Below are 10,471 nucleotides of genomic sequence, written 5' to 3'. Positions count from 1 at the left end.
CTACTTAAACTTTTTTGTGGGTTGACGAATTAAGAGTTGCTTCGCAATTTCCAGGTGTTAGAAGGTGTTAGAAAACTGGTTAAAAAACAAAAGAGACAATGACTGTGCAAATTCCATTGACGAAAATGTAAAAGTAAAGACATCGTTAAAAAGTGAAGGAAAATCCAAAGAACATGTTATTGCCAGCTATTACTTCAGAGAAAAAAAATGAAATTTTGAGTTTTACGTCCCATGGTTATGCCGGTTAGGCTAAAGGAGACGGTGATGATGAGTAATGAATGAAATGGTGGAATGAAGAAAGTGGGAGGAAACGGGAGAACCCCGAGAAAACCCACGCACAAAGTTCACTTGGCGGGAGCAGGGTTTGAACCCGAGACCCCTAGCACCAGAGGTGAACGCTCTACCACTGAGCTACCGCGGCCCACCTTACTTCAGAGAAAGACGTAAGTATATTTGTTTCACATAATAAAAATGTTGTTATAACAACTCCAGCTTGATGAGGAAGATGTCAAGGGATAACGTCCTTCATTAGAGGCATTGGAAAGGAGATACTTGGGGCCTATAAGTTAGGTACCATTCCAACATTTGCATGGTGCGAATAAAGAAAAAAAACTCTCAGGATAGCTAATCTGCGAAGGCTTTTTCACACCTTCTTGACCGATTTACTATTATTACTAAACAATTATTATTGAAATTTACATCCCAGGTTTAAATTTCGCTGGAAACAGCTGTTTGAGTAATTCTATTAAAAAAAAAAAAATCGATAGCTATCCTCCTCACTGGTGTTTCCAAGCCTTTCTTTGATAGATTAAGTGAATGCTGGAATAGTACATCTGCTTATAAGACCAGGCAGCGTCCTTTTCAAATACTTTTGTTTGACAGTGTGCTCAAGGTTTAATAATTTAATAAGCAGTCATGAAATACCTTTCAATAGCTGAGAAAATATCAGACCACGGAAATTGTAATCTAAATAGATGTGCTAGACTTGTAGATTTTCTCATTTGCTACTTCGGTTTTAATAAAATAATAATTTTACAAAAATCAAATTTCAATTTAGAAAGTGGAAAAGCTACTGTTTGGTTTACAAATTTATTTCTTTTAGGAGGAGAATTTTTTTTGTCTTTACCTGTTTTTCCTTTTCTCCAGGGTACATATTTATTTTATATTATTTAACAATCACCAGATACAGCTTAGAGGCCATTCTATACTGGATATCTAACAATAATAATAACAATGGGAAGAATTTGGGAAGGTATCTGCCAGGGCCTCTTTAGTAGGTACCATTCCGGCATTTGCCTGGTAGGACTGAGGAAAACACTGGAAGACCCGTCAGGATACTCGGCAGCTGGAATCGAACCCACGACCTCCCGTATGTGAAGCCAACGCTCTACCACTTGAGCTATTTCGCTCGGTAAGATTGTCGTTTGTGATTTTTTTAAATCGCTCCTGACGGGAAACCTAAGCCTCGAATCGAAAGAAATTATTGGACTAGATATATTTCTTCAAGGCGCCTAGATATATTTGTTGTTTGGTCGAAAAGATTATTTTGAAGCGCTGCGGATAAAATAAATAAATAAAATTTTAATTGAAAAAAAAATAGGACCAAAGCTGGAGACACAAAAAAAAAAAATATATTCGGTCATAACACCACCGCAGATGTCATATGCTTAATTCGGTCTAAATTTGTCTTGAAATGGGCATCTAGGACAAAAGAAAGCGTCGTGTGTGAAGGTCGCGACAAATTACTAGATTTGAACAAATTTGACATTGGTATGACCTAAGTTGTTTCTGCTTTTCCGAGGGTGGTGTTCTAGTTATGGCAGTTCATGACAAGAGTGTCTTCGTATTATTATATTGTCTATTCTTTGTAATTAGCTATAGCGTCAAGTCATTAATTATTGCTCATTGGGACATGCCATTGTTTTAATTTGAATAGTTGAATGACACAGTAGCCTAAGTACCAACAGCAATAAGGTCGATATTAGTATTAATATTGATACTAAGTTCGACCTTATTGCTGTTGGTACTTAGGCTACTGGTCACTCAACATGTTAATTCTAAAACGATCATGCGCCAACGAAACCATAATTAAACTTTTTCTACTTTAATTCAGTTTTATGAGTCCACAATAGAAAGATAAAATCATGCTGAGAGCAAAAGAAGAATAACTAAACACAATTTGGAAGAGAGGTTTGTAAGCTGCAGGACGGGGAAACTACAGAATCAGGGCGATTAATCTCTTCCTGGTTATGGTTCTGATCAGGGATGTACGCACGGGGTGGGTCCTGGGGGTCCGGTTCCCCCGAAATTTCGACTTTTGTGTAAATTTAGCCTAAATTTAGGGACAATTTTAGGAATTTTAATATAAAATACCCTTATATTGAGTTTGGACCCCCGAAATAAATTCCTGCGTACGCTACTGGTTCTGATATCATAACAGTCAGTAGGCTGTGGTTCGCGACCGATTTGCAATGATAAAATTCAAAATTTCAATCTTAATTTCGCCATTAAAGTTAAAAGTTCAATTCTCTGCACTGCCGCGTTCATTGCTCGAAAAGGGCGCCGCTTTCGACTTCGGTGTAATAAGCTCTTTTGCTTGTTTTCGTTTCTACTTTCAACCTCAATCTCTGCTTTCTACTTATATTAATGAATCATAAATTTTGCAGAATTATTTAAAGTTAATATCTGATTATAAATAAGATGAGTAGATTCGTTTTCTCTTTGTCTTTTTCTATATCTCTGTATGTTTAGTTTCATTGATTGGAAATATTAAAAAAAGGAAAAACAAATATTTCATTCAGTTTAATGTTTGCAATTCGGAGATATTTCATCACTGTTTTCGCTTTGCATTTAGGCCCTTAGTATTTAGGCTACTTGTTGTTTAGAAAATAAAATGGCGATCACCATGACAACGAAAAGGATGTGACGTCACACTATTTCAGTCTGTAGGAATTATGAAACACCCTTTGTCTGTGTGTGTGTGTGTGTAACAAGGAACAAAGGATGAAGCGTATAGCCACCCCCCCCAAAAAAAATTAGCATTACATCGCTGTTCTATATGTATTAACAACAACTAATCTTGTTTTTCCTCTTTTTCTTTCAAGCAAGTGCCTTCTATAATGATTTATCGTTGTAAGAAAGGCACCAAATGTAGGGCCTAAATATAGTATATTTTCTTGCATCAGGGGATTCGTTTGATTAGGGTGAAAGGGGGTAATTACTGCCATGAGTTTGAGAGATAATGCTCTTTTAATAAATTACATGGGGGGGGGATTCAAATTAGTTTGTCATGGAGAAACTTACCCCCTTCCTGGCAATTTTGGAATGTCGCTACTGGCCTGTCACCCCGCGTTCCCCCTCACTTTTACTAATACTGTACTATAACATAAATAAATAAATGTATGTTAGGTTCTTTATAAATGAAATATTTTGTCTGTTACACGTACCAAGGGCTGCATTTAGCATCTCGTCGTCATTTAGCCGTTGGTGCACCAAGCAATTCCATTCCCTCCTTCTCCGTTCCTTCGCTCCTAAATTAAAATTAAAACTTAACTAAAGTGGATCGACAGTAACAGGGAAAAGTATCAATGAATAATTTTTATTAATTCCACCAGGTGGCATTCTACACTGGACCTTCCACGATCTATTGTACTGGTCTGGCATCTAGCGGCAGCGGAATTTACTACGTATAAAAGAAAGAAAAACAATCAGGTATCCGCTCAGGTATATCCTTTGTCTGTGGTTTCGTACACATCTGAGAATCAAACCGTAATAAAATCTACATGAAATACTGCATCTTCATTTATTCAATAGAAGGACGTGCAAATCGGCACAAAAAAGGATTAAATTGATAATAACTCGTTCGTAATTTCTCTGGAGTACAGTGTATACGATCGTACGTTCGCTACGCGTTCGTCATTTTGTGTAAAATACTGTATCTGTTACCTAGGCAACGGTCGCTTCTGTGATATACAAAGTTTTCCGCACGAACAAAGCCGGATTAATATTGGATTTTCTATTACAATTTGTTTACGAAAACGGTAAGTGAAAGCAAATATAGTACATAGGTTGATTTATTTTAGATTACTTGCAGATCTTTTATTCATTTATTTAAATGTTCCATAAAAAAATACAAAGAATAAACTTTGGTAAGATAGTAAAGCCGCGAAAGCTAAATCCTTTTATCATAGGCATCCAGCATTTTTTCCCGTACAGGTTGCAAAAAGTTAGGGAATGCTATGTATTTTACATTGGATGGTGTGATACAGCATGTTAAAGTCACCGAGGATATATCAAATTGACACCATTGACGAGCTACGCGAGATAATCGCTCTAGCTGTTTATTGCAATAAATAAATAAAATAAAATAAAATAATTAGCTTTTGTTGAAGAGTTGTGTGGAATAACGGACGGACGAACGTAGTAAAAATACAGTCTTATAAGTTCAACTACGTAATCCTAATAAATAAGGACTGTGAAGGTTCAGTGGTAAAGCTCTCACCTTTTATATATGGACCTTTTGGTTCAATCCCAGCTCCCTCCAAGTGGGCTTTGTAGTAGACAAACTATGTAGTCCTCCACTGATTTGCACGTCAAATTCATTGGAAGCTACTTCACTTGAAAGTCTCTGCTCTTCCTTTTAAAAATTAATCTGTAACCTCTTACGTTTCCAGGAAGGGGGGACAGTGCCTCAGTGGTAGAGACCACTTACCTCTCGTGCATGTGGTCTCTGGCTCGATTTCCAGCCAAGTTTGTGGTTGACAACGTCGTATGCGTGGATTTTCTCTGGGTACTCCCGTTTTCTCACACTTTCTCATTCCACCAATTCTTCCATCATCATTCACTTGTTTTAATCATCGCCCCATATCCTAAAGGGTATAATCGTGGGACGTTAAACTGAAAGATTTTATTTTTCCTCCTTCCGTTTCCCGTCATAACTTTATCCTCTTAATCAAAAATAGAAAATAAGAAAGAAAGAAAAGAAAAGGAAAGGAAAAAAGAAAACATCTTTGCTGTAAAAAAATTAATTAGTTTAAATTTTTATTCATGCTAGGATCTTTACAGTTAGCTTTTTTTTTTTTTGAATGTATCAGTACGATATGATTAAAAGTTTGATTGTGCTATCTTCAATAAAAAAAATATGCCCACTCTCCCCCTTCCGCCAAAAAATCTCATGGGCGCAACCTTCCCCTAAAACCTGTCTGTAAAAAGTCCTGCTACATATATACTGTAGAAAACTAAGGTTCATGTTAATATTGTAAAGATTATTTAAATATTTATTCGAATATTCGAGTATTTACTCTAATAATTTTTATAAAATAACAGACAAATTCTGACCAAAGCATACATTAACTAATAAATAATAGCGTTACAGTTTCGGCAAATTAACTTTGCCTTCATCAGACACATTAACAGAGATAATGTGTCTGATGAAGGCAAAGTTAATTTGCCGAAACTGTAACGCTATTATTTATTAGTTAATATATGCTTTGGTCAGAATTTGTCTGTTATTTTATACAAGAAGTTCCAAAGCTAGAATGAGTGGCATTCTAATAATTTTTGTTTTGTTACTTGAATACTGTAATGTAAGGTAGAGACGGTACACGGATTTGTTTCTTTTCACTCATCTTTTTATTACAAAAGTTCTTTATAAGTAATATGCTACAAAAAGTTGTTGCTTGTATACAATAGTTCTTTCTCTAAGAAGTTGGACTTCGTGTCCGAAGCAGCGTGCAGCGTGGAGATAGGTTGGAAACCTCTTGCCAGAGCAGCACAGAGGTAAAGTTAGGGAGTCTCTCCTGCCTAGAGCAACGCGAAGAGAAAGGTAAGAATGATCAGCTGGAACTGATGTCTTTTTGGTCTCGACCTGCTCTTTTATAGCCGTCCTTTGGAAGGAGAGCCTGTGGAGGGGTTGTCGGAGTTCTTCGTGGTTCTTCGTGTTCTTCTTCGTACTTCTTCGTAGGCACTTCGGCTGCTTGATGATCCTCGCGGAGAAACACATACTCTTGTTTACAAATATGAGGATATGTTGCACTATTCGAACAGCTATTCGTTAACAGAATAATTGTCCAAATAGTTATTAGCTATTCGAATGAATTATTTGAATTTTAAACAGTACTAGTTTTTATACATTCTATATTTTACGGTATTGCACTTTAATACGAGATTGTGTTTTGGCGTCCCAACAATATTCTTCGGAACACAAAATTTTTCTCGTAATTTGTGGATTTGTGTTTTATATTCTTATTCTTAAATATAAACATATAACTACCAAGAAATCATTTGTCTCATATAGCCTCAGTGCTGAACGGGATGTCAATCTCAAATTCAATTCATACCAACGCGTATTGTTTGTTTCTATGATTTCTCTATCACGTAAAATATTAAAATAGTAATAGTAATGAATTTAGTACATGTAAAATTACTATTTTCTAAAATGCTATAGAAAAATGTGGAAATTGCAACGCAAATTTAAATTTGGTCAACAGTTTGCTATGAAGTAATAATAATAATAATAATAATAATAATAATAATAATAATAATAATAATAATAATAATAATAATAATAATAATAATAATACCGATATAATATTCACTTTTATTTCAGTATGGCCACGGAAGCAGCTGTTTCGGAGCTGCCATGCCCTCGCCCACGGGTTGACGGTGTGAACTACACGTCAGTATATTTATCTTGGCCGAAGGTCAATTCTTTGTCTCAACAAGATTCTACAGACTCAAATACTTTGAAGATCCTCTACACTTTGCAATTGAAATGTCATATTCTTGGATGGAGAAATGTTTACCAGTAAGTATACAATTGTTTCTTGTTATACACTCTCTGTGTTGGGTTGCAATCTAAATCATGTTCCATTATTAGCAGGTCATTGTATAACGACCACTAAATGTGTATTACTATGAAAAACACCAATTTGTAATTAGCTTAATGCTTGTTTTGTATATTTTACATGTCGTTATAGCCCTCAGTCCCTATATTTATATAATCTAGGTTACTGTTTTATCAAAATCCATCTAAACACTTCATTTAGATATTACCTTTTTTTATTGTAGTACGTAATAAATTAAACATTTACACACTTTTAAATATTGTATACATGTATATATCACAAGATGAATTCTCTACATATTATTATATGTTTTTCGCTGCTATGACGACTTACAAAATATGTCATATCACTATCACAACAGAACATCAATCATAATAACAGAAAATAAATTACATCTATTTCTCTTTATATTTTCTTCTTCCTTTTGAACAGCTTGTGCATATTTTAAAAGCACATTTTGCCCGTAAATACAAGTTATTATATAAAAATTACACAATACCGTTACAATTGGCTGTATACAGAAGTTTCTATGCACCACGATTTTCAGCTAACCTCTTCGTCTTTACATGGAAAATTTCTGGTTTAACACCCTACATTAATTATAGTGTCTCCCTCCTTCTTCATCATCATGCCCCTGTGCGTTCTAGCATGCACTTAATGATACAGTTCCTTTCCAGCTAATGTCCAAACCAGGTTTTCTCTACTATTTCTAACACTTCCTCATTCGTTTCCCCATTTGATCCAGTTAATTCTCTCCATTCTTCTCCACATCCACATTTCAGGCGCTTTTAATCTTTTCTAATCATTTTTACGTAATGTCCATGTTTCTGTCCCATAGAGTGTAATACTCCACATTTTATGTCTTCTTAGCTCTCTCTACGGAGCCGCGGTGTCTCTGTGCTAGAGTGTTCACCTCTGGTGCATTGGGTTCCTGGATCGATCCCGGCTCCCGCCAAGTGAACTTTGTGGTGGATAAACACTGTATGCATGGATTTCCTCGGGGTTTTTCCGTTTTCTCCCACTTTATTCATTCCACCATTTCATTCATTTCTAATCATCACTGTCTCCTTTAGCCTAGCCGGCATAACCGTGGGATTTAAGAGATTTCATTTCCTTCTAACTCTCTATTCAAGGTCCACACCGTGTACGTGGGTTTTCTCGGGGTTCTCCCGTTTCCTCCCACTTTCTTCATTCCACTATTTCATCCATTACTCATCATCACCCTCTCCTTTAGCCTAACTGGCATAACCGTGGGATGTAAAACTCGAAGATTTTTTTCTCTATTCAAGGTCCGTCTAAACAGACCTCTCTTTTCCTAAATACTTATTTCCCCATTCCTATCCCTTGCTTTTGTTTCATATTCACACCTCCTGTCCTCACTATTGATACTACCCAAACACAAGGGCGCCGATTTCTCTGTATTTTTTTGTGGGGGGCATTCAGTTGCAGAAGGTATATATACATATATATATATATATATATATATATATATATATATATATATATATATATATATATATATATATATATATATATATAGTGGAGTCTCGTTAATTCGAACTTGAATAATTCGAAATATTGGATAATTCGAACAGAATTCCATTCCCCTTGAAAACTGTATTGAAAACAATAGTAAAAAGTCGTGGATAAATCGAACTTTTGAACCTATGTTTTGGATAATTCGAAGTAAATACAGTTGAAATTTTTTAATGTTGGACAGATGTAAACAGAGAAATACAGTTTTAACGTGTTTTCAGTTATCCAGATGCAGCCATAGGTAAGAGTAATACAAAAGATAAAAAGAAAGATGATAAAGATGAAGGTGAGTTGGGGAAGAAGTAAAGATAGAGAACGTGCGCCAATCTCATCTTGTTTCAGAATTGGTTGAAAATTTAAGATGAATTATTGATAAAGTCAACCAAGTGCTATAACACAACCAGCGAACGAGTGCGGGCGGCCGGTTTTGGAACTAAAATGCAAGCAGCAGTGTTTCTAACCGGACTACTTGTAATCAATCTATCACAGTTCTGTAATCAATCTATCATAGTTCTGTAATCAATCTATCACAGTTCTTCCTGTCTAGTTCGTAATAAACCACTTCACGCATATGCTCAAGTCAGGGGTGGAGCGATCGGAGTCTTGAGTAAGAAAATTCTTTTGCATTGACATCATATTCGGATGTACTTCAAAAGTTTGGTGAGAGAGAGAACTGATAATCTTTCACCGCCACACTCCTAACCGTCTCCCCAGGGGTCCTGGGTCCACCCCCTGATTGAGATGGTACATAAAGATAATTTTGTCTAATCTCTGTCATTATTTAGCATGGTTTAGTAATTTAAAAAAAAGATATTTCTGCCACATTTTGAAAACTTTCAAATAAAGTTTTCAAAATGTGGCAGAAATATCATTTTTTTTTAAAAAAAAAAAATACTAAACCATGCTAAATAATGACAGAGATTAGACAAAGTTATTTTTATGTACCATCTCAATCAGGAGTGGACCCAGGACCCCTGGGGAGACGGTTAGAAGTGTTGCATTGACGGCAGAGGGGGAGCGATTAAAATGGGGTGCCTGATAATTGAAGGTTACTTATAACTCCAGTAAAATTCAGACAAAATCTCTGAATTACGTAAAAAAGAAATACAAAATATATTTTCAGGGTAACTCTTACAGCCATTACGTTATTCTAAGATTAATGTTACTTCTGAAATTGATTAGAGCGAGTAGGTATTTGAATAACAAAACCACTTTCATAAGCTTTTCAAAGTATCAAGTTTGAAAAGAACGAAGTTTGTCTTCAATTGTTATCTCATTGCTCAAAGATACCGGTGATGAAGTAATTGGCTGGAAATCAATCGGCCGTTTCTCACATCAATTTATAAAGAAGATGAGTGCCAATGTTAGATAGGTCAGTTCAGTATTTTAAAAAAAGCCACCCAACCTCTTGCAACCATGCGTAGCGCATTTTAATACTTACACTTGAAATAAAAATACAACTGAATAAAGACGATTGACTTTGCCTTTGAATTTCATATGTGAATAACAATATAGGACTTTTCAGATAGAGGACAGGGAGAAGCAGGTTTTATTAAACAAGACAGTACATCTGATATGTTTGAACTATAGGCAACTTGTGTTTACGGGCTAAACTCAGTCCTCTGAAGTCAATCGACAAATACCTTTAAGATGTTCAACAGAATAACGTATCAGCATTATTATATACTACAGAAACAAATATAACACTAGGCTCCCAAGTTTCAAAATTATATTGTGTGTGAAAACAGTTAGTAGATTAAATTCTTTGTGACCTGATAGCTAAAACCTGAGAGAAATTCAGAGTTAGTCCAGAGGTAATTTCTTTCCTCATAAATAAAATTTATTGTGTGCTGAAGCAATGATACTTACTCTTACACTACCCATACGCTGATGTTTTATCAATACTTTTATTCGAACTCTACCAAAGAGCTGGATTTCTATAATAATCCTAAAAGAAGGGTGCACTGAACCAATTGTACAAATCAATCCCTAAAGGCAAGTTATCCAATCCCATAAATCTTTAAAAAATGAAGGAAAAATTTCTTCACCTCCTTTTCCCCCAAAGGATTCACATTTCTCGAACAAAAAAT

The 10,471-nt window shown here is 35.4% G+C and overlaps 2 protein-coding genes across 2 annotated transcripts in view; one reads left to right on the top strand and one right to left on the bottom strand.

Moving 5' to 3' along the window:
* Nucleotides 1-10,471, bottom strand: part of knk (cytochrome and DOMON domain-containing protein knickkopf) — a 94,614-nt gene that overhangs the window by 80,802 nt on the left and 3,341 nt on the right. The window lies entirely within an intron of this gene.
* The window catches only part of LOC145667040 (uncharacterized), a 43,814-nt gene continuing 37,202 nt past the window's right edge, over nucleotides 3,860-10,471 (top strand). Inside the window, exons 1-2 of the mRNA XM_081734733.1 lie at nucleotides 3,860-4,040; nucleotides 6,608-6,805. Coding sequence (XP_081590859.1) covers nucleotides 6,609-6,805 — 197 coding nt within the window. The 5' untranslated portion in view covers nucleotides 3,860-4,040; nucleotide 6,608. The remainder of the gene's footprint in view (nucleotides 4,041-6,607; nucleotides 6,806-10,471) is intronic.

This window comes from Thermobia domestica, chromosome 12 (assembly GCF_964235325.1).
Source record: "Thermobia domestica chromosome 12, izTheDome1.hap1.1, whole genome shotgun sequence".
Classification (NCBI taxonomy): domain Eukaryota; kingdom Metazoa; phylum Arthropoda; class Insecta; order Zygentoma; family Lepismatidae; genus Thermobia; species Thermobia domestica.
Note: the sequence above shows the minus strand (reverse complement) of the source record. Positions and strands in the feature narration are given on the sequence as shown.